This window comes from Symphalangus syndactylus, chromosome 13 (assembly GCF_028878055.3).
Source record: "Symphalangus syndactylus isolate Jambi chromosome 13, NHGRI_mSymSyn1-v2.1_pri, whole genome shotgun sequence".
NCBI classification, from domain to species: Eukaryota; Metazoa; Chordata; class Mammalia; order Primates; family Hylobatidae; genus Symphalangus; species Symphalangus syndactylus.
The window spans coordinates 104,509,012-104,532,662 of record NC_072435.2 but is presented as its reverse complement, the minus strand read 5'-3'; the positions used below and the strand labels follow the sequence as shown (position 1 = coordinate 104,532,662).

Genomic DNA, 23,651 nt, shown 5'->3' with positions numbered 1-23,651 from the left:
TGTCACTGGGGCTGGGAGCTGGAGACGGGAGCTGTTCCTATTCGGCCATCTTGGCTCCACCCCCCCGGTAAGCAGTTTTTAAGATGTCCACTCAGTCTTACTTCCCCTGCTTGGCACACACACACGTATATACATTTTATCACAAAGACAGCTCCTCTTGTACATACCTCTGCACAATTTTCGCTTTTCACTTAACAATATAGTGTGCACATCTTTCCATTGGAGTGCAGATGGAATTGTGCCTTTCAAAAGTATTTCAGGCCGGGCATGGTGGCTTACATTGGTAATCCTAACACTTTGGGGGGCTGAGGTGGGAAGACAGCTTGAGCTCAGGAGTTCAAGACTAGCCTGGACAACAAAAAATAGAAAACAATTAGCTGGGCATGGTGGCATGTGCCCGTAGTCCCAGCTACTTGGGAGGCTGAAGCAGGAGGATGACTTGAGTCCAGGAGATCGAGGCTGCAGTGAGCTATGATTGTACCACCGAGCTCCAGCCTGGGCAACAGAGTGAGATGCTGTCTCAAAAACAAAAACAAACAAACAAAGAAGTATTTCTCTTTTTTCTGGCCATGGAAGTAATACATTGTAAAAGGAAGAAATTTCATTCTCATATAATTTTTTCCTTCCTCCCTCTGACAACAAACAAATTAAACCATAATTCAAAGCCTTGTACATATTCTATGGATAGATACACGTGCAGATATATACACCCACATGCGTACATTTCCAAGAATAGAACCATGCTAAATACCTTGTTGTCGATCTTGTTTTGTTTTGAAACATTAATTAACAATATACTTTGTGTATCTTTCTATATCTGCACATTCTTGTTAACAGTTGGGTCATATTTCATAATGTGGATATTTAATAATTTATATATGTATAATATCTACTTAATTTATTTAGCCAACCCCTGTTGATGGACTTTTCCATTTCTCCCGTTGTAAGTAATGCTGCAATGTAGGATATCACTTCACACTGGAGTATTTTTCTAGGATAAGTTCTAAAAGCAGCATGTGCTGCATTTAATTATCTTGGCTGGGGACCACCCCAGAAAACCCCACACTAGGACAACTGCAAGGTGCACTGATTCCTTCCTTCCCTCTCCCTTTCTCCTTCCCAGATACTTTCATGGTGGAAGATGCGGTGGAAGCCATTGGCTTTGGAAAATTTCAGTGGAAGCTGTCTGTTCTCACCGGCTTGGCTTGGGCAAGTATTTCTGGGGGGCAGTGGCTCAGCCTCCAAGAGACCCCCATGCTGCTCAAGTGGGTTTCCATGGTCTACGAGGAAGGACACAGTTCTTTGCACATGGAGCCTTTGCTTGAATTCCAATCAACAAAATTTATGTGGCGTGATAAGTGGTGATAACGAGGTCTGTGCTTGAGGAGAGCTGGGTGTGGTTGGCAGTTGCCCCCAAGGAGGAGTTGAAGCTTCTAGCTAATTAGGTGGCTTTCAACTGTTTGGGCTCAGGGCTACTATGAGATTATGATGTCAGCTGTAGAGCTCTCCCTAGAAAAGCATGCACAGATTAGAAATGTGCCTTCTGCTTCAAGACTCTCATGATCCCTCATTCAAATCCCCTAGCTATGGCAAACAGCACAGCCAAACCTTTAATATACTTGAAATTAATTTTTGTGAATGGCAGGAGATGGTGACCTAACTACATATTTTTCCAAATGAATCATCAATTTCCCCTCAACATTTCCCCCCCAATTGGAAAAGCTGCCTTTATCATATACCAAATTCCCATGGCCACACTGGCATGCTTCTAGATTCCATGTCTGTCCCAGTCTGTCTAGTCTCGTAAAGGTACACGATGTTTAATTGCTGGGGATTCTGAGTCTGTTTTAATGTATTAAAAGGTCACACTTGTTAACTATACTGACAATTATATTCTATTCTACATGAAAAAATTACCTATAAGCCAAAGAAAAGCTAGTCTTTAATTGCACTAAAAAGATCATTGTCTCTCTGCCTCTATAAAAGTTTTTTTCTCAGATTTTAGAAATACGTTTTCCCACTTCGTTTGTGATATGCTCATATTTTTTAAAACACACACACAAAAAAACACACATGAAAATAATATAAAATGTCTATTTGTCTATTCCTGCAATGGCAATGCATGCTTTTAACTGCTGGAGCTTTGAGTGTGGTTTGATGTGCAGCAGGGCACTTGGCAGCAGGTAGAGAGGGTTGTGCTACAGTCTCTGTCTCTGGGGTTATGGACTTGGCCAGCCTTCCCCAGCACCAAGCAGCATCCTGGCCTCATGATGTCTCCGTCCTCTCTGCAGATGGCTGATGCCATGGAGATGATGATCCTCAGCATCCTGGCGCCACAGCTGCATTGCGAGTGGAGGCTCCCAAGCTGGCAGGTGGCATTGCTGACCTCGGTAGGCAGCCCAGCAGCTCCCTCCTGTTGCATACAGTTCTGCTCCCCTGGGGTGTCCTGTGGGATCTCTCCCTTCTCCTGCTGCCAAAGGCTCAGCAGAAAAGAATTAAGCCTTGATGGAAACACCGTCCCATCCCCACCTCACGTGTCCTAGCAGGTTTACAGCCAACTCTACTTCACCCGGAGGTCCAGCTACTTGGGAGGGTGTCCCAGGCATCCTGTTCAATTGCTAGGAGCTTGAAACCCACCTGTGCATATCACTTAAACTCTATATGCCTGTTTTGTTGGCTGCAAACAGGAGGTGCCAATCCCCACATCCCTAGGATTATTTGAGGACTGGAAACAACACAGTGCCTGGCATAGAGTAGGTGTTCAATAAATTGGAGCTATTGCTCCCTGGAATTAAGGCTTGAAGGAGGAGGCTGCAGAACCCTCACTTTTTGTCATGGAGATATCAGCAGCAACCTCTTAAAAGAGAGGAATGGGCTGGGCGCAGTGGCTCATGCCTGTAATCCCAGCACTTTGGGAGGACGAGGTGGGTGGACCACCTGAGGTCAGGAGTTCGAGACCAGTCTGACCAATATGGTGAAACCCCATCACTACTAAAAATAAAAAAATTAGCTGGGCATGGTGGGGGCGCCTGTAATCCCAGCTACTCGGGAGGCTGAGACAGGAGAATTGCTTGAATCTGGGAGGCAGAGGTTGCAGTGAGCTGAGATTGTGCCATTGCACTCCGGCCTGGGTGACAGAGCAGGACTCCACCTCAAATTAAAAAAAGAGAGAGAGAGAGAGGAATGGCCAGGCTGGATAAGAGGATAATAATGATAATCACAAAAGCTAATACTTACAGAGCATTTACTGTGCAAAGGCCTTTACCTACATTGCATACAATGTATGCATAATGTACATGTGCTCTTTAATCCTCACAGACCTATGAGTTAGGCACTATGATTAGTTGAGCAAGATGATGCACAGAGAGGTTAATCACTTGCTCAAGGTCTGTGATCTCCATCAGTGATGGAGTCATTGCCAATTCAAGATGCCTCCCAGAATGTTGTTTTTTGTAGATAACTGTTCTGGAATGGCCTGAGTGCCTTCCACACAGCATGGCCCAGTCTGATATTAGCAATAAGGTTGTGAAGCTCAGTGGGAAGAGTTTCATGGCACATACACCTGTGTTTTTGTGGTTTAGTCACCTCCAGAAGTGTGACCTTGAGTGAGGCACTTGATGGCTGTATTTTGTGGCCTGCAAAATGGGGGTGGTAATGCCTGTTTTTCTGTGTATTTTGTTAAACACACCAGGGGCTGAGTCCATGATACTTGTTTTTTATATTCCTCCTTCTCATTGATGTCTCCTAAAGAGTAACTGCGGGCTGGTTGCAGTAGATGATGCCTGTAATCCCAGCACTTTGGGAGGCTGAGGCAGGCGGATCACTTGAGGCCAGGAGTTCAAGACCAGGCTGGCCAACTTGGTGAAACCCCCATCTCTACCAAAAATACAAAAACTGACTGGGCATGGTGGCGCGTCCCATAATCCTAGCTACTCAGAAGGCTGAGGCAGGAGAATCACTTGAACCTGGGAGGCCGAGATTGCAGAGAGCTGAGATTTTACCACTCCACTCCAGCCTGGGCGACAGAGTGAGACTCCATCTCAAATAATAATAATAATAATAATTAGTAATAACTGCAGGTCTGTGTTTTTGCAATGTAGGGCCTTTCTGGTCTCTTGCCATTGGATTATAACAACCACAATTTACTGAGCACTTATTTTGGGCCAGGCTAATGGTTTTGCATACATTACCTCTTTAACCTTCTCAAGCCTATGAAAGAGGTGCTTTTATTACTGTCACTTCTACAGATAAGGAAACTGAGGCTTAGAGAGGGGCATTGACTTGCCCAAGCTCAGACAGCCTGTAAGAGGCAGAATTGAAAGCCAGGCCTGGCAGGCTCAGAGCCCCTGTCTCGGGCTACTTTCTTGTGGTATGAGGTTTAGACTTGTGGGCTAGGTAGAGCCATTAAGTCTCATGGGTAAATTTTCTAAGGAAAAGTCAGAGTCCTGCAGGAGTTGGAGACATAAAGTACCCAAGGAGGATATTACAGATGCACATTGTTGCTGCAGGAAATACCGTGCAAGATTACCGTAATTATTATGATATAGAAGCAGTGCTTTGCTGTGCCAGAATCTCTCCTTTTGGGGAAAATGGGTGTTTTGAGGGATATTTAACTCTTTGAGGACGTAAGAATATCACTTAGCACATAACAAAGGCAACACTTTATCCCAAGACCGTAATCTTCAAACATCTTTTTTCAAGGTTAATTTAGAAAAGAATTAAATAAAAACCATGTAGAATCCAGGACTGTCACATGTTTTTACATTGACATGAAATTTTTAAAATTGTAGGTTGCAGATGATACCATTGCCAGTGTACTGAAATATAAAAATCAAAATAATCATATCACTTTTTAAAATGTGTCTAGTAAAATGGAAAAATGGAAATACTTACCTGATATCTATCATCATTTGTTTTAAAATTACATGAACAATCTCTTTAGAGGAATTTGGAAATTTTGCATTGCTTTTTTCTTGGAACTGATATTTCCATTCATTTCTCCATATAATTTTATCTTAATGTATTTTTTTTTGAAATAGGGTCTCTCTGTGTTGCCCAGGCTAGAGTATAGTGGCATGATTTTTGTCTCACTGCAACCTTTGCCTTCTAAGTTCAAGCTATCTTCCCACCCCAGCCTCCTGAGCAGCTGGGACCAAAGACACACGCCACCATGCCTAGCTAATTTTTTTACTTTTAGTAGAGACGGAGTTTCACCACGTTGCCCAGGCAGGCCTAATGTAATATTATTTTGCTTGAAAGGATCACATTCATTACCCTATTATAATTCTCTGTGACCGAATACATACATTCTAAATTATTAGTTTTAATTCTCTGAGATGAGAAGTCTCTAAGCACTAAAATTTTTCTCCTGCACTGACTTATCATTATAATTTTTAGTAGTACACAATAGACCACAACAACATATAATTTTGATAAATAATTGTTAATCATAAGCAAGGTTTTATCGGAAATGTATCCCTTAATAAGTGGTGTGGAATGTTTCCCAAATATTTTATGTATTCCCGAATGACTATTGCTAAAGTGAGGCAGGGTTCAGCACCAGGTCTCTTCCTATTTGTCACTTTTCCTGAATGACTATGTATATGAAAAGCTTTGTTCACATAAACACCCAGGCAGTGACAGAGCAAGATCCTGTCTAAACAAACAAACAAACAAACAAATAAATAAATTATACATACATAAACTGTGTCTGCTTCTCCCTTGGAACGCTTCTGTGTACCATCCCCACTCCCTGCCCTCGGACATGCCACAAGAAATGCTTTTTGGGTCAGACCAGACTGAATCTGTGCCCTCCCCTCTCTGGCCCTCAGTTGCCTTATCTGTGTAATGGGGATAATAGAAGCATCCACCAAGTAGGGCTACTGCGAGGATGCGGTAAGATGTGTGCATAAAGCCTTCAGCATGGTGTCTGGCACTTGCAGAGGGAAGAGCATGGTGAGGAGGCACCAGTCAGCCTGCTTGGGCTTAAGACTTGCCTCTACTCTCTCCTTTCAGGGAGGCAGAGCAGGTTTCTTAACCTATCTGAGCCTCAGCTCCCCATTCTGTCATATGAGTAGGATCATTCAAACCTCACCAGCTGTTACTCCAAGGATTAACAATGTAACAATGACTTGGCCTCCCACACAATGAGTGGTTTCTCTTATTAGTTTACAGCTCCCATGCTGGCCCCCTGTGTGCCTGTTTTTCCTACTTTCCAACCTCTACCTTGCAGCCGTTGGTATTTTCTCAGCAGTAGGGCAAGTGTTTCTTTGGGATGGTGTGAAACTTGTCAAAAGCTAGTTCTGGAGCCAGAATGCCTGATTCCAGTGCAGGCTGCACCACTTAACACCTCTGTGACGCTGGTCCTGCAATTGCCCCTCTCTCTGAGTCTCAGTTCCCACATCTGTAAAATGGGGATAATAGTAGCACCCTCCCCATGGGATTGTTGGGAAGCTTGCAGGAAGCACTTAGTGTTTGCCCCTTTGCAGGCTTTCAGTGAATGTTAGATCATTGCTGTTACCTAGAGGGTGACGTCACCACTTCCATTTGTTGTTCCCTTTCTGTGCAATGATCCAAGTCCTCTGTCTAATGAAAACTGTCTTTCCCCCCACAGGTGGTCTTTGTAGGCATGATGTCCAGCTCCACGCTCTGGGGAAATATCTCAGACCAGTACGGCAGGAAAACAGTAAGGCAAACTTACTTTTCTAAACGCATGTCCTCTGGAATCTCTCGGTGATGGTCTGGACAAGTAGCAAACCCGTTCTGCATTAGCAATTGGGAGGCCTAATAAGGATGATGTTGAAGTACAGTGAGAGGACTGTAAGGCTGCTGTGGACTCTCTTCAAAGCACACATTCCTAGTGGGGCCCAAGCATATACATTTCAGAATCTAGACAATCAGTGTCTACTCATATCCCCTGGACCGGAACCATTTCCTCATTACCCCTGGCTGGGGCAGTCAAGGGATAGTAGATAAAGCCATTGATTCTCTTGCTCTAAAGAGAGCCATTTCTCAAATTTTGGGTTTTTTGCTTTTCTTTTTGTTTGAGACAGGGTCTTGCTGGAGTGCAGTGGCACAGTCTCAGCTCACAGTAGCCTCAACCTCCCAGGCTCAAGCAATCCTCCCACCTTAGCCCTCCAAGCAGCTGGGACTACAAGCATGCACCAATACACCCAGCTCAATTTTTGTATTTTTTGTAGAAATGGGGTTTCACCATGTTGCCCAGGCTGGTCTCACATTCCTGGCCTCAAGCGATCCTCCTGCCTTGGCCTCCCCACAGCGCTGGGATTACAGACATGAGCCACTGCACCCAGAAAACCATTTCTCAATCCCAGCAGGACTGAGCTCCAGTGTCTGCTGTGGGAACCTGTTCATGAAGACACCCTGAATTACCTTCCTTCCCTTTCCTGTCTCACTTCTCCACTCCCCTACTGGAAGTATCACTGCTCAAATAAACTATCTTTACTAGGATCCTTATCTTAGAGCCAGCCTTTGGGAGAGCCCAGACATGATATGAAATGGATTTGCAAACAAGAAGGAAGAGGGAACTTACAGCTCAGGGCCTTGAAGTCAGGTGGACCCAGGTTCAGTGTCAATTTTGCCACTACTGGCTGTGTGATCTTGGGCAAGCAAATTGACTTCTTTTTTTTTTTTTTTTGAGACGGAGTCTTGCTCTGTCAAGACCACATGGTTTGTGCATGACAGAGCCAGGTCTTGCTCATTCAAAGTCTAGAGCTCTGTCTTCACTGTGATGCCAGTGGCTTGAATCGGTAGGTGCTCCAGAAGCAAGTGGTGGCTCAATAAATGAATGAACGTTCTAGCAATGCCATAGAGGATGCAGACTCCATCTGCATCCCCTGTCACTGCTACTGTGCAGGAACCTTGGGCCAGCAGACACCTGGAAAATGGTGATCAATATAACTGCCAAGAATGTAACTCCAGAGGCAGCAGGCTGGAAACTAAATGCAGCCATGATGGGCCTCAGGGTCTCGGCTGGTGATGGGGCTGGAGACGGCAGTTGGAAAGGCCTCTCTGGGGCTCCCAAAGGAAGTAAAATCTGGTTATTACCCCCCTGTTAACCCAAGAAGGAATTACTCTGGTCTTCAGTGGCAGCTCCTTAGATTCTGCCCCCATCTGCCCTCCCACCCATTTCCTGTTTCTGGAGCATATGAGTGATGGCATAGTGATTTTCTGTTTGGAAGAATGCACAAGAGTTTAAGGACAGGAGAGAGGAAGGAAGGAAGGAAGTAAAGAAGGAAGGAAGGAAAGAAGGAAGGAAGGGAAAAAAAGAAGGAGGGAAGGAAAGAAGAAGGGAGGGAGAAGGGACAGAGGGAGGGAAGGAAGAAAAAAAGGAAGGAAGTAAAGAGGGCCCGGGTGCAGTGGCTCACGCTTGTAATCCCAGCACTTTGGGAGGCCGAGGTGGGAGGATGACCTGAGGTCAGGAGTTCGAGACCAGCCTGACCAACATGGTGAAACCCCATCTCTACTAAAAATACGAAATTAGCCAGGCATGGTGGCGCATGCCTGTAAGCTACTCAGGAGCCGAGATCGCGCCATTGCACTCCAGCCTGGGCAACAAGAGTGAAAATTTGTCTCAGAAAAAAAGAAAGAAAGAAAAGAAAAGGGGGAAAGAAGAAAGGAGAAAAAGAGAGAGGTAGGAAGGGAGGGGGAGAGGAAGAAAGGAAGGAGGTAGGAGAGAGAGTGAGAAAGCGGGAGAAGGAAGAAAAAAGGAAGAAAGGAGGGAGGGAAGGAGGAGGGAAGGAAGGAGAGAAGAAAAAACGCTTCTGAAAATAAAATAGAGTCATTTTTGTTTTGATGGAGCTGAGCAGCCGTTAAAAGAACTGTAAAGCTGTGGCTGTCTGAGGCTGAATCCAATGTTAATCTTTAAGCCTTTAAAATAATCAAAGGAGGCCGGGAGTGGTGGCTTATGCCTGTAATCCCAGGACTTTGGGAGGACAGATCACCTGAGCTCAGGAGTTAGAGACCAGCCTAGGCAACATGGTGAAACCCCATCTCTACAAAAAAATACAAAACTTAGCTAGGCCCAGTGGCACGCACCTGTAGTGCCAGGTACTCAGGAGGCTGAGGCAGGAGAATTGCTTGAACCCAGTATGGGAGGCTGCAGTGAGCTGAGATCATGCCACTACACTCCAGCCTGGGCAACAGAGCGAGACTCTGTCTGGAAAAAAAAATTCATTTATTTGTTCCTGAGACAAACATGCACACACACACACACACACACACACACAGACACACACACACAGAGACACACACACACACAGACAAACATGCACACACACACACCCCTCAGGAATCCATAATGAGGAAATTTGCTGAACCCCAAATTCTGCTATCCAATTGCTGAATTATAAGGCAGTGAGGAATATAAGAGAAAATGAGTAAAAATACCTTGACTTTGGGCTTGAATCTGCCACTGCATGACTAAAGCAAGCCACTCCCCATCTAGGGCTGAAATTTCCTTATTTATATCAGAGGAGACTGGATAAGAAAACGCAGATATTCATAGCTACCATTTATTGAATCCCGAAAATGAAAGGGCAGGTGGGTTTTGTCCCTGTGTCTGTTCTAATCATTTATTAGAGGATGCCAGAAACATGGATTTGAGGAGTCAGAAGGCTCAGTGGGACAGTGCTGTGACTGACTAGTGATGTCTGCCACAGGCACAGGACTGAAGAGGGTGGAGGGAATTTAGTAAACTCCATGAGGAAAGGGGCTGCATTTGTTTTGTTCACTGAGTTGGCCCCAGAGCCTGACCTCCCTGGTTGAGAGTGCACACTCAATAAATACTTCTTGAGTGACTGAGCTGTGGTGGATGAGAACCAGACCTCCTTTCTTCCATTCTCTGCTACTTTCTTATCCTCTCCAGAGCAGCAACTGCCTTATCCTCTCCAGAGCAGCAACTGCCTTATCCTCTCCAGAGCAGCAACTGCCTGATGAATGTTCTTTGTTGACCTGGAAAGTCCACAATGCACAATGGTCATTCATGTAGGAGCCCAACTTCCCTTGGAAGAGTATGTTTACTCTGCCACTAGGGGCAGCAATTCACTTGGTGTTCCCATATAGACATCTTCATGTTTGTGAAGGGCCTCAGAGGAGATTTTAAAGAGATTCATAGAGGGGTTTTCAGAAATGCCATTTACTGAATCTTGCAGATTGTAACCATATTTTGGCACCTTCCAAAATAGTAGTTCTCAGTGCAGGGCTGGGGGCACTTGGCAATGTCTAGAGACATTTTTGATTGTCACACCTTGGGGGAGGGGTGTGCTACTGGCATCCAGTGCACAGGGGCCAGTGATTCTGCTCCATAGCCCACAGTGCATGGGACATCCCCCACCACAAAGAATGACCCAGTCCAAGATGTTGGCGGTGCTGAGGTTGAGAAACCAGGCTCTAGAAAACATGTGCAAACAATATCACCAAGTTGCAGTGATGTGGCATCCGCTCTTCAGGATCTTTCTTCATCTCCTGGGCCTGCTCAGCCCTCATTTCTTTCTTTTTCTTTTCCTTTTTTTTTTTTTTTAATTGAGACAAAGTCGAGCTCTGTCTTCCAGGCTGGAGTGCAGTGGTGAGATCTTGGCTCACTGCAAGCTCTGCCTCCTGAGTTCAAGTGATTCTCCTCCTTCAGCCTCCCAAGTAGCTGTGACTACAGGCACGTGCCACCAGGCCTGGCTAATTTTTATATTTTTAGTAAAGATGGGGTTTCACCGTGTTAGCCAGGATGGTCTCGATCTCCTGACCTCGTGATCTGCCCACATCGGCCTCCCAAAGTGCTGGGATTATAGGAGTGAGCCACCATGCCCGGCCTCAGCCCTCATTTCAACATTTACCTAAGAAGCTCATTTTGACAAATGACATAATGCAGTGTCATTGTGAAAAGCATGGGTTTTGAGGCCAAACTGCTTGGGTTCAAATCCCAGCTCCTCTATTTAAAGGCAAGCTATTCAACTTCTCTGTGTCTCAGTTTTCTCATCTGTAGGTGGGATAATAATAGCCTCTCCCATGAGGAGTAAATGGCCCTTGTACATAAAACTCTTGGCACAGAGAAAATTACATAAATGTCCATTATTATACCTATCATTTGCCAAGCTTGTGGTGCCCATAAATGGCAATGCCAGCATTGAAATGCAGGCACACCTGGCTCCAGGGTCCACATCCTGAACCCTGACCTTGGCTGCTGGGAGACATAACTGAATTATCCCTCAGAATTTAGTTGATTAGTTGAACATTCATCCATCCCAAATAGATGAAGCCCAGGAGGGCTGCCCATATGGTGTCCCGCCAGTTCTCCCAACCAGCTTGATAAATTCCATACCCAACATGAAACCGGCCTGACCGGAGGGAAAGAGAAAGTGTCCCCAGATTGCAGAGCTTCCTCCTCCCCAGCATGGAATTCTGGCCCAGCCTCAGGAAGGACAGATCAGACTCTAATTATAAAGCTTCCCCAGAATTCCCCCAGGAACACTGGGCAAGCCAGGCAGCTGGCAAGCCTTGGCAACCACCGAGAACCTCCTTAATCTGCCCTGGCTCATCTATAAGGTTCCTGCCAGGGTGTTCACCACGTGATATTGTGGGGCATTCACATACGGGGTTAGGACTCAGTGAGCCACTTCGGTTCCTACAGAAGTATCTACCACCTGGGAGTTTGTGGCAGCCATGGAAAGGCGAAGGAAACTGTAGGTGTGTGGTCTTGAAGACATGGAGATAAACGCATCCAGGTTTATATCACAGTGCACCCCTGTTGACTGAGGTGACCTTGGGCAAGATGCTTCACCTCTCTGAGCTTCAGTTTCCCCATCTGCAAAATAGACTCCATAATAGGCACTTTAGTGGGGGGATTAAATAAGAAAATGTAGCCAGGCGTGACGGCATGTGGCTGTGGTCCAGGCTACTTGGGGGCTGAAGTGAGAGGATCGCTTGAGCCCGGGAGTTCAAGGATGCAGTGAGCTGTGATTGTGCCACTGCACTCCAGCCTGGGTGACACAGCAAGATGTCATCTCTAAAGAAGGAAAGGAAAGGAAGGAAGGGAGGGAGGCAAGTGGGGGGAGGGAATGGAGGGAGGGAGAGAGGGAGGGAGGAAGGAAGGAAGGAAGGAAGGAAGGAAGGAAGGAAGGAAGGAAGGAAAGGAGAGAGGGAAAAAGTGCATAATACACTTAGAATATGGTATGGAGCAGTCACTATCTAGTTCAAAAGCTATTAGGTCTATCTTATCTTTAAGAAGGAAGTGGAGGTGCCTGGAGGCGCTTGGACTCCCTCTGATGATCCTTGGGCCTCCTCGACCTGTGAATATTGTCCTTCGGTTGAACATGCTAGAGAATACCACAGGCCACATTTGGCCCACCAGCACCAGGCTTTCTAGGCTACAAGTTGCAAACTGGTAACCCATAGGCCAAATATGGTAACCCATAGGCCAAATAAAAGATGTGTTGTATTTATCCCACACAATGTTTTATAGGATTTTGAATCAGTTGCCTCCATTTCAAAAATGACATCTTGCATAAAAATAAAGTTATGAGTTTTTTGGAAAATCAGGTAATCTGGAGGCCTGGAACCCACATTTTGTCATGGTAACTTTTGGCTAGAGATGAACAGAGGCTGACACGACAGGGCAAGTTCTCTGTAATTCCGCCAGGCCCCCATCCTTGCTATGTTACACTTGCATTGTACATTTATGTTCTCTGTCAGAGGTAACAGGGAGGCATCAAAGGCTCTAGAGAAAGGAAGTGGCTCATTCGAGGTTGGAAATTCTGGCTCCAACTTTGGCACCACTTACGGATCTTCAGCAAATCGCTCAACTACTTGGGCCCTTGCTATGCTAATTTGTAAAGTAGAAATGAAAGTAACAACTTTTGTTCACAGGGCTGCTCTGAGGACCCAGTGTAACGATGTGACAGTGGTTCATGAAATGCAAATGAAAGTTCCATGAAGTCAGAGACTCTGGCTGTCATGTTCCCTAGGGTAGCCCAGGGCCTAGCAAACAGCAGGTGTTCAATATATGCATATTTTATGCATGAATGGATGAATAATATATATCAGTATCTTTAATGCTGGATACACAGCACGTGTTCAACGTGTTTATTGAATAAATGAATGAATGGGTGAAGAATATATGTCAGTGTCTGGTATACAGTAGGTGCTCAATACATGCTTATTGAATGAGCAAATTAATGAATGCATAATGTCTATGCATCTACCCTGGAGCCTTATATACAGGGGATGTTCAATAAATGTAAAAAGAAGGGAGAGAGGGAAGGAGGAAAGAAGGAAGGAAGGAGCTATTAATCTACAGAGGGCAGAACAGATATTAGACAGAATGACAGTCGTAGTTAATGGGAAGCCCAAAGGCCCGTGAGACATTTCTGCGGAGTCCCAAACAAGCTCTTGGGTGGGGCTTGCTGGCAGTACCCCCTGCTTTTGTAATAGCCATGACAGGCCTTACACAGGGTTGCTGAGCCCTCATTTTGGGGCAGCTGGAAAGCCCTGGCATCAGCAGACAAATGCAGAGCCAGCTGCAACCTGTTGTGACCAAACAGGACAGATTAGTGTGTCTCTGCTGCCTGGCAGGGGGATAATACGGCTCCCAGCAGACCTTGAAGGAGGGTTAACTCCCATGCACTTGTCTCGGTGTCTTCTTTTCTCCCACTGATGCTAATTAAGTCTTCTGTTTGATTGAAGACTCCTTGGATTCCAAGGAAGAAAGCCCCTATTAAGTTAGCTTAAGCCAAAAGAAAGGGATTAAATGTCTGTATGGCCAGTACCGATGTCACAGTCATGGATTTAGGAGTGCAAAAATGTTGCTTTATTATTATCATCGCTTCCTAGACTTTAGTAAATCCTGTGCTACCTATTATCTTATATACTTAATATCTTTCTTTTTTCAATTTAATTTTTGTAGACCAAGGGTCTCGCTATGTTGCCCAGATTGGTCTCAAACTCCCAGCCTCAACTGATCCTTTTGCCTCAAGCTCTCAAAGTGCTGGGATTACAGGCATGAGCCACATTTCCTGGACCTTAATAACTTTCTTTATATCAAATTGCTTTTAAAAAATCGATCACCTGTAACATGGGGCTAATAAAAAAATTGTAATATATTTTTGGAAAGTGAAACTATACAGTCTTAATTGGAAGATCAATAACAATTGCCTTGAGTAGGAAGTGTCTGCAAAAATAAATGCAACACAAACAAAGCAATGTTATTAAATTCTAAGTGGTTGTGGTTGTCCCATTGCCTTCTGTGTTAAATAGAGAGGAGAGTAGCTGTTTTTAAAATGTGTTGGCTGGGTGTGGTGGCTCATGCCTGTAATCCTAGCACTTTAGGAGGCTGAGGCGGGTGGATTGTTTGAGTCCAGGAGTTCGAGACCAGCCTGGGCAACATGGCGAAACCCTGGTCAACATGGCAAAACCCTTTCTCTACTAAAAGTACAAAAATTAGCTGGCCATGGTGGCGCAAACCTGTTAGCTGGCCATGGTGGCGCAAACCTGTAATACCAGCTACTCAGAGGCTGAGGCAGGAGAATCGCTTGAACCCAGGAGGCGGAGGTTGCAGTGAGCTGAGATCGTGCCACTGCACTCCAGCCTGGGTGATTGAGCGAGACTCTATTTCAAAAAATAAATAAATAGATACAAATAGATAAATAGGTGTTAAAGACAGACTGGCACCTCACGGACTCTTTCTCTTTGACATAATCATAAAAACGAAGACTGAAATGAAAAAGAAATAACTTTCTTGTGAGGCGATGCAAAATTATTTAAAATATTCTCTCTGCCACCTAAAGTCATTTTCTAAAAGACCTGAAATCATCTGGTAGGCTTCCAAATTTCCTCACTCATCTCCTTTAATTCAGTTTAATATCTTAAAGCAAAAAATCAGTGTGTTTCCTACTTGCCCCCTGAAGTGTTCCCTGAGGGACAGGAGGGTGCACTCACCCTTGGAGCTCTGGGAAGGGTATTGCAGAAAGAGGCCTGCCCAGACCTCACAGAGCAGGTTGAAAATGCACGTGAAATTTGCATTTTACCCTCTCATATTTGGCATTGATTGTGATATAAAAATAGCATTTGTTTACTCTTAATATTTTTTTTCAACCTCTAAGGGTAATTAACGCTCCAGGAATATGTGCCATGTTTGTCTTTTTTGTTTTGTTTTGAGATAGAGTCTCTGTCGCTCAGGCTGGAGTGCAGTGGCATGATCTTGGCTCACTGCAACCTCCACCTCCCGGGTTCAAGCAATTCTCCTGCCTCAGACTTCCAAGTAGCTGGGACTACAGGCACCCGCCACTCCGCCTGGCTAATTTTTGCATTTTTAGTAGAGACAGGGCTTCACCATGTCGGCCAGGCTAGTCTCAAGCTCCTGGCCTCAAGTGATCCCCCGGCCTGAGCCTCCCAGAATGCTGGGATTACAGATGTGAGCCACCGCACTCGGCCTCATGTTTGTCTTGAAGCATCGTGTCCCTCTGTGGTTTTTGACCCTATTGAACACATGCCCTCTTTACTTTAAAAATGTGAAAAAATGTGCCTCTGTAATCCCAGCTACTCAGGAGACTGAGGTAGGAGGGTCCCTTGAACTCAGCAGTTCAAGATCAGCATGGGCAACATAGCAACACTCCATTTCTTTAAAAAAGTGAACACTTTGAATAATGCCTTCTTAACTATCCAGAAAAAATTTCCAAAGATGAAATAACCTAGTCATTCACATACTTTGAAAAAGAAATCAGCCAGGCGTGTTGGCTCACACCTGTAATCTCAGCACTTTGGGAGGCTGAGGTGGGTGGATCACTTGATCCCAGGAGTTTGAGAATAGCCTGGGCAACATGGTGAAACACCGCCTCTGTAAAATATACAAAAATTAGCCAGGCATGGTGGCACACATCTGTGCTTCCAGTTACATGGGAGGCTGAGGTGGGATGATCACTTGAGCCGGGGAGATTGAGGCTGCAGTGAGCCAAGATTGCACCACTGCACTCCAGCCTGGGCAACAGAATGAGACCCTGTCTCAAAATAAATAAACAATAAAGAAATAAGTTCTTTGTTTGGTTTGCAAACTAGGAGGATGTAAGAGTATGTCATTCATTAAAATAACTTCAAAATGAGTTTGCTAACACAGGAAACCGCCTTTATATTATGTTTTACTCTTCATAGTAAAAATATCACTCAGTACAGTTATACTTTGATATAGGTTTATCCTGGTACAATAGATGTTAGAATAATGGTGCCAAAATAAACTCGTTAATGAGAAAAAGAAAGAAATCAGTTCTAAAGTGCTAACTAGGAGGGATAAATTTAAAACGTCATTAATAAAATAAAATTTATTTTTAATATGCAAATGTTTACCTACAACTCTGTCTAGATGATAAGAGGAAGGGGTCAATATCTGCCCCTGATTGTAAATACGTTTGGATTTAACCGAATATTGTCGATGGTTTTTCTTTACATTTGACCTTTTAAAATAAGGTTTAGATCAGTCTGTTCGTAGATAAACCCCGTGAATGAAAGCTGACGCTGAAGCTTCGCGCCAGTGACTCAAATGCTGCACACAGCGCTGTCATTGACAGCATGGTTTTCTGAAAAGAACAATTTTGTAAAGTTCCAGGTAAAACAAAGTAAATTTTCTTTTGACTTTCCTGAAAGTTGCATTCCTGAAAAACTAAGTGTATGTTCAAACTATGCCAAAAAAAAAAAAGTCTTGAATGTGTGAAACAGAGCAAAAAGTCTAGGTGCAGATCATCAGAAACAGAGTTTCAGCTGCATGATGGGCGGGCAGAACATTTGAGATGGTACGAGATGCAGGACAATCTATTTTGTCTCCTGCATTGTGGAATATCTGAGATATCTGGCCCAGATTGGCATTCAATGCCAATCATTGGGACAACCAAGAATGCCCCATGATTTTCTCACCCAACCCCTATGGGTTGGCACTCCCCATACAGAGGACCCCAGTACCCCCTTGGTTGTGTAGGCTCCCTTTAGCGTGACCCCATTATCGGCAGCTCTCGATGAGGTGCAAACGCTACCTGGAGGTGCTGAAAAGCCGTTGTGATTCTGTGTCTTCCTTCTCTGCAGGGGCTGAAGATCAGCGTGCTGTGGACTCTGTACTATGGCATCCTTAGTGCTTTTGCGCCTGTGTATAGCTGGATCCTGGTGCTCCGGGGCCTGGTGGGCTTCGGGATCGGAGGAGTTCCCCAATCGTAAGTTAATACCCAGTGCTGGCTATGCAGCCAGGCTGCCCATCCACATGCCTGTTCATGGTCTGGGTCAGGAGGTAGGGGCTGAGATGGGGCAGCATGGGTACAGAGATGGCTATACCAGGGCTTCCAGGATCAAGGAGCTATGGTGTAGCAAGAAAATAGCACCATTATCAGTATTGTTATGATCAACAACAGCAGCAAAACAACACAAGGCTGGAAAGTTGCAAAAGCAAAATAATAATGCATCTAGCATTGATTGACTGTGCCACTTGGACACATTGCAGCAGCCCAAGAGGTGTGTGTTATTGTATTATTGCAATCTCTGTTTTACAGTTGGGGAAACTGAGGCTCAGAGAGTGAAATCATCTGTCTGAATCACATGGTGGGTAACTACAACATCCATGCTTTTAGCTACCATGAATGCTGCTTCCCACGCTCTTCCAACCTAAACGCAAGGCAGGGTATGATGCTAACTACATGTCACTTGGGCAGTAATTTGCTGTTGCTGTTGTAGTTTAAGGTACTGAGAATATTCAGAGCTGTAGGAAGAAGCCACTGTCTCCTGGGGGATTGAGGAGGACTTCCTATTTGTGATGGGCCCTGAAGCAGAGATTGGCACACTATGGCATATGGGCAGAATTCGACCTGCTGACTGGTTTTGTAAATAAAGTTTTGTTGGAACACACCACACCCTCCATTTATGAATTATCTATGGTCGTTTTCATGCCACAGCAACAGAACTGAGTAGTTTCAGCAGATATACGGCCTGCAAAGCCTGAACTATTTACTATGTGGCCCATTATACAAAATGCGTGTTGGACTCCACCCTAAAAAATGATAATAGCCAATATTTAGTGTTAACTATGTGGCAGGTGCTGTTCTAAATGGTTTACCCAGATGATCTCCTTTAATCTCTCATTTTCCCTAGAAGGTAAATTCTATTATTAACCCCATTTTACAGATAAAGAAACTGAGGCACAGAGAGGTAAAGTAACTTGCTCCAGGCAACACAGCCAGGAAGTAGAGGAGCTGGAATATGAACTGGACTTTCTAACCCCAGTGCCTGGGCTCTATACCCATTGCATTTTACTGCCTGCTATTAAGAAGGCAAAGGATTTGGAAAGACCCAGAAGGAGACTTGGAGAAGATGTAGGATATTTTCTAAGAAGTGAACCACATGAAAAGAGGAAGCCGTAGCTGAGGCTGAGGAAGGCTAATTGTCTGGTTGGTCAGCTTGGAGGGATGAGATCTATAAGAGAAAGCTGGCCAGGCACAGTGGCTCATGCCTGTAATCCCAGCACTTTGGGAGGCCATGACGGATAGATCACTTGAGCTCGGGAGTTTGAGACCAGCCTGACCAACATGGTGAAACCCCATCTCTACTAAAAATACAAAAATTTTCCGGGCTTGGTGGCGGGCACCTGTAGTCCCAGATACTTGGGAGGCTAAGGCAGGAGAATCGCTTGAACCCAGGAGGCAGAAGTCGCAGTGAGCCAAGATCGTACTACTGCACTCCAGCCTGGACGACAGAGTGAGACTCTGACTCAAAAAAAAAAAAAAAAAAAAAAAAAAGAATTAAAAGCTGAGGTTGGACAGGTAGACCAGGGCAAGCTTGTTAAAGGCCTAAAATGCCAGGCCAAAGGGATTCTATTGGTGATGAGGAGCCACTGAGAGTTCTTGAGCAGCGGAGGTACCTAGAAGTATGGATCTGGCTGTGGCAGGTAGAACAGCTTGGAGGTAAGGAATCATTAGGGAAATTTTGCAAGAGGACCAGGGTGATCCCTTGTAGTGTATTCATTTATTCCACCAATATTTCTTGAGTACCTAGAAATGCTAGGTGCCAGGATGCAGCACTGAGCAAGAGCACCGTGGTCCCTGTTCTAGGATGGGATCCTGGGGAATAGACTTTGAGATGGAGATTACTGTGCGGGTGGTTACGAGGATTAACACCTGTGAGAAAGTGAGAAAATTAGGACCAGCAAAGGGGGAAGCTGAGTTGCAATACCATTGCCACAGAGGCCTCTGCTCAGCTTACAGGATTTCAGAAGCAAAGGTGGCCCTTCGGAGGTGTTTCAGATTGGGGCAGGGGGGCTAGGCCTTTTTACCCTCGCAACAACCAGGCATCGGATGTGGGCTGCCCTCAAGGATGGAGCATGACCTCAGGCAAGGCAGCTACTTTTGGCCAAGGCAACTTCTGCAAGGGACTCAGCTATGAGCTCCTGGCAGGCAATGCTCCTGCCCGTTTTGGAGGGAATAAAAGCCTCAGTCCTGAAGGGCAGACCACGTGGCACATCACAGCATCCTCCACAGTCCAGGGTGGACCCACTTGCTTCAAATATAGTCAGGCGTCACTTAATGATGGGGATGTGTTCCAAAAATGCATCAATAGGTGATTTTGTCGCTGTGCAAACATCATAAAGTGTCCTCACACAAACCTAGATGGGACAACCTCCTACACAGCTAGGGTATACGGTATAGCCTATTGTTCCAGGGCCACACACCTGTACAGCATGTAACTGTGCTAAATACTGCAGACAATTCGAACACAATGGTATTTGCGTATCTAAACATATTGAGACATAGAAAACCTACAGTAGAAACACAGTATTAAATTTAAAAAAAAAAAGGCCAGGCATGGTAGCTTACACCTGTAATCTCAGCACTTTGGGAGGCTGAGGCAAGAGTATCCCTTGAGCCCAGGAGTCTGAGATCAGCCTGGGCAACATAGCTAGACACCCTCGCTATTAAAGAATAATGAAAATAGGCCAACTCTGTATGCACTGCCTATGAGTTAGCCCTGCTCTGCACAGAGCAGTACTCTTCAATTGCAAAATAAATAAGTTAATTAATTACCAAAGTATTATAATCTTATGGGACCACCATCATATATGTGGTCTGTTGTTGACTCAAATGTGTTATGCAGCCCATAATTGTAATCAGCTCACCCCGCCTAGGAACAGTTCCTCCAGGATTCTGGTTAGTCTCTTTTCTGCGATAAACTAATCTACAGTCTTGTGATTGCTGCTGGCCTCATGGCTGCAATGGATGCCAATGGAGCTTATAGCTGAGTCCCTTGCAGAAGTTGCTTTGGCCAAAAGGCCAAATGTCTCCCGCCTCCGCTCCCCATTCTAAATTCCTCTCAGCTTCAGCGAGCACTCCCGCTGATCTAGACGGTTTGCCTGGGTGGGTGACTGAGACCTCATGCCTAAGGGGTTCGAGTCCCTGGTCGCCATGTCTCTTTTAGGCCATAGCTGCTGTGCTTGTCCATTTAACACCAAAATTGAGCAGGAGATTACCAAGAGATGTCTGGTATATCACCTGGGTGGCCCTATGATAGATGGGGCTTATTAAGTCTTAATGATGATTAGGATCAATTTCTCCAACACGGGACCCAAGGAGCCCATGGTGACTCTTTTCTTGCCTGTTCATTTCTTGACACAAAGGAGCCCAAAGTTACTGGGTAGCAGCTGTTGCTTAAAGTCTAATGGGTCCGGGCACAGTGGCTCACATCTGTAATCCCAGCACTTTGGGAGGCCAAGGCGGGTGGATCATCTGAGGACATGAGTTCGAGACCAGCCTGGCTGACACAGTGAAACCCCATCTCTACCAAAACTACAAAAATTAGCTGGGTGTGGTGACACACACCTGTAATCCCAGCTACTTGGGAGGCTGAGGCAGGAGAATCACTTGAACCCAGGAGGCAGAGGTTGCAGTGAGCCGAGAGCGCGCCACTGCTATCCAGCCTCAGCGACAGAGCAAGACTCCATCTCAAAAAAGACAGTCTACTGGGACTCTTGCTGTGTCTCCTGTGGAAGCTTTCCCTCCCTGGGAGCCAGGACCTCTAGACCCACCGAGCCCAGAAGTTGCAGGATGTAAAGTACAAATCCCCTGATCTGGGTCACTGGGACTGATGACAATGAAGCCTACTCTTACTTCAACCCCTTTATTTCCAGACCCATGAAATCTTTTCTCCTGGGAATGGAGCATCATAATAGCAGTGGACTTAAGTGGGTATTATGTCCTGGAGGACAGTGCCCCATGGTCACAGGGCATCGTCTGCAAGCTGACACCTTAGTGTCACCTTCAGAGTGCTGTTCCACTCTTCTCTCAGGCCAGCACCTTCAGGATAGCACAATATATGATAGGACCAGCAGATTCCAGGCCATGCATCCACTTCTACATCTCCTTCACTCTATATGGGCTCCTTGGGTCCCATGCAATGTTATGAGGGATCCTTTGTCAGTGGGTCAGACATTGCGTGAGCCCTCAGGTGATGGTGGCGACTGAGACCTTATGGGTAGGAAAGATAAACCAGTACCCAGAATAGGTGCCGATTTGGTCAAGATGAATTGTTGCTCCTTCAAAACTGGAAGAATCCAATGTATGTACCTAAGTTGCTACCAAGTGACGTGGAGTGGTTCCATCCTGGGGGCTCCACGTTGGTCTCTGTTGCTGGCAGGCTGGATCTTTGGCAGCACAAGCAGCAAGATCAGCATTGGAGGGTGGGGATCTGTTCAGTCCTGCTAGAGTGCCCACCCTCTCAGGGGTAATAGTTCAGGGATTGATTTCTTATGCCTGCTGAGCATCATGATTGGGGAAGACTGGAAGAGACAGCCTAAAAGGGTAATGCTAATTCTTTTTTTTTTTTTTTTTTGAGACGGAGTCTCGCTCTGTTGCCCAGGCTGGAGTGCGGTGGCACAATCTCGGCTCACTACAAGCTCCACCTCCAGGGTTCACACCATTCTCCTGCCTCAGCCTCCTGAGTAGCTGGGACTGCAGGTGCCTGCCACCATGCCCAGCTAATTTTTTTGTATTTTTAGTAGAGATGGGGTTTCCCCATGTTGGCCAGGATGGTCTCGATCTCCTGACCTTGTGATCCACCCACCTCAGCCTCCCAAAGTGCTGGGATTACAGGTGTAAGCCACTGCGCCCAGCCAGCATAATGCTAATTCTAAATAGATCATAGGCTCTGAAACCAGACGGCTTGGGTTTGAATCCTGGCTGCTCTGTCACATAATAGCTGTATGACCTCAGGCAAGTCACTGAACCTTCCTACATCTGTTTTCTCATCTCTAAAATGGAACAAAAACATCCCCACCTCATGGGGTCCCTTAAAATAGTCATTAAATGACAACATTCTGCAAAATGCCCAGGACGGTGCCTGGCAGAGCACTCAAGATTTGTTAACAAGCATTTGATCTGCTGAAGGCTTTGGCAAGAAGCTCAAGTGTCATTGTGATGTATGATGGATGATGGATGAATGACTCAAGGTATCACTGTAGACAGAACAGGGACAGGGGAGATATGACCACATGGATTTAATACATGAGCAAACCCCCAGCCTCCTCCTGCCACTTGGGAGGCTGGAAGGATGGTGAGTGGCTCTCAGCTCTCCTCAGTTCTTCCCTCCTTGATTCATGATTAATTCCTCCAGGGCTCTGTAGAGTAGGCATTTGACATACACTTCTGGATCTGGGATGAGCTTACAAACCACTGGAGCTTGAAGCAAAGGCTATTAATGGAGCCGCAGCCATAAATCTGGGCTGGCAGGAGCTTGTGGACAATGTGCTCCACTTCTGGCCCAGCTCCAGGAATTCCTGCAGACACAACTACTGCCCTATTCATGAATATGATGAGTTCATTGAGTACGATACAGTTTTCCCCTAGTGGCTGGAAGGAATGTACTCACAGAAGAGCAAATCAAATTCCCTTACCAGGGACGCTCAGAGAGATGCCTGCAGAAATAGACTTCAAACAGTCACTGGATTTTCTTCTCATATAAGGAAAGATAAAGGAATTAAATATCAGAATGTCCACAGAAAATCTTGTTCAAGATGATAGAATGAGAAGTGACATTTTGGATTTCTTCTTCTTCCACATTTCCCGGAAATGACATAGAAGTAGTAAGAAATAGAATAAATCTTTTCTTTTTGCAAGAGACAGGGTCTCGCTCTGTTACCCAGGCTGGAGTACAGTGGCACAATCATGGCTCACTGCAGCCTCGAACTCCCAGGCTCAAGTGATCCTTCTGCCTCAGCCTTGCAGGCACACACCACCATGCTCAGCTAATTTGTTCTATTTTTTGGTAGAGATCGGGGTCTCACTATATTGCCTGGGCTGGTCTTGACTACCTGGCCTCAAGCGATCTGCCTGCCTTGGCCTTCCAAAGTGCTGGGATTACAGGCATGCATCACGGCGCCCAGCTAAGAAATAGAATAAATACTCAAGAGTACTGGAGAGCAAGAAAATGGCGCCATCGGTGGATCAGAATTTTGAGAAGCCTCTGGAAGCTTATAAGCAGATGCGATTGCAAGGGTGGAGTAACTGGAACAGAGAAAACCACACCCTCAAACAGCAAAGGGGCGGGACTACAAAGAGGAAGAGAGATTCTTCCCATGGGGTTCTGGGATTATGGCACAGGACACCAGGGGAATAAAATAAAGGACATAGAGG

The 23,651-nt window shown here is 45.5% G+C and overlaps 1 protein-coding gene across 1 annotated transcript in view; it reads left to right on the top strand.

Annotated features, from left to right (window-relative positions):
- Positions 1 to 23,651, top strand: part of SVOP (SV2 related protein) — a 107,761-nt gene that overhangs the window by 38,209 nt on the left and 45,901 nt on the right. The window contains exons 3-6 of the mRNA XM_055238612.2: positions 1,124 to 1,209; positions 2,292 to 2,390; positions 6,614 to 6,685; positions 17,074 to 17,198. Coding sequence (XP_055094587.1) covers positions 1,124 to 1,209; positions 2,292 to 2,390; positions 6,614 to 6,685; positions 17,074 to 17,198 — 382 coding nt within the window. The remainder of the gene's footprint in view (positions 1 to 1,123; positions 1,210 to 2,291; positions 2,391 to 6,613; positions 6,686 to 17,073; positions 17,199 to 23,651) is intronic.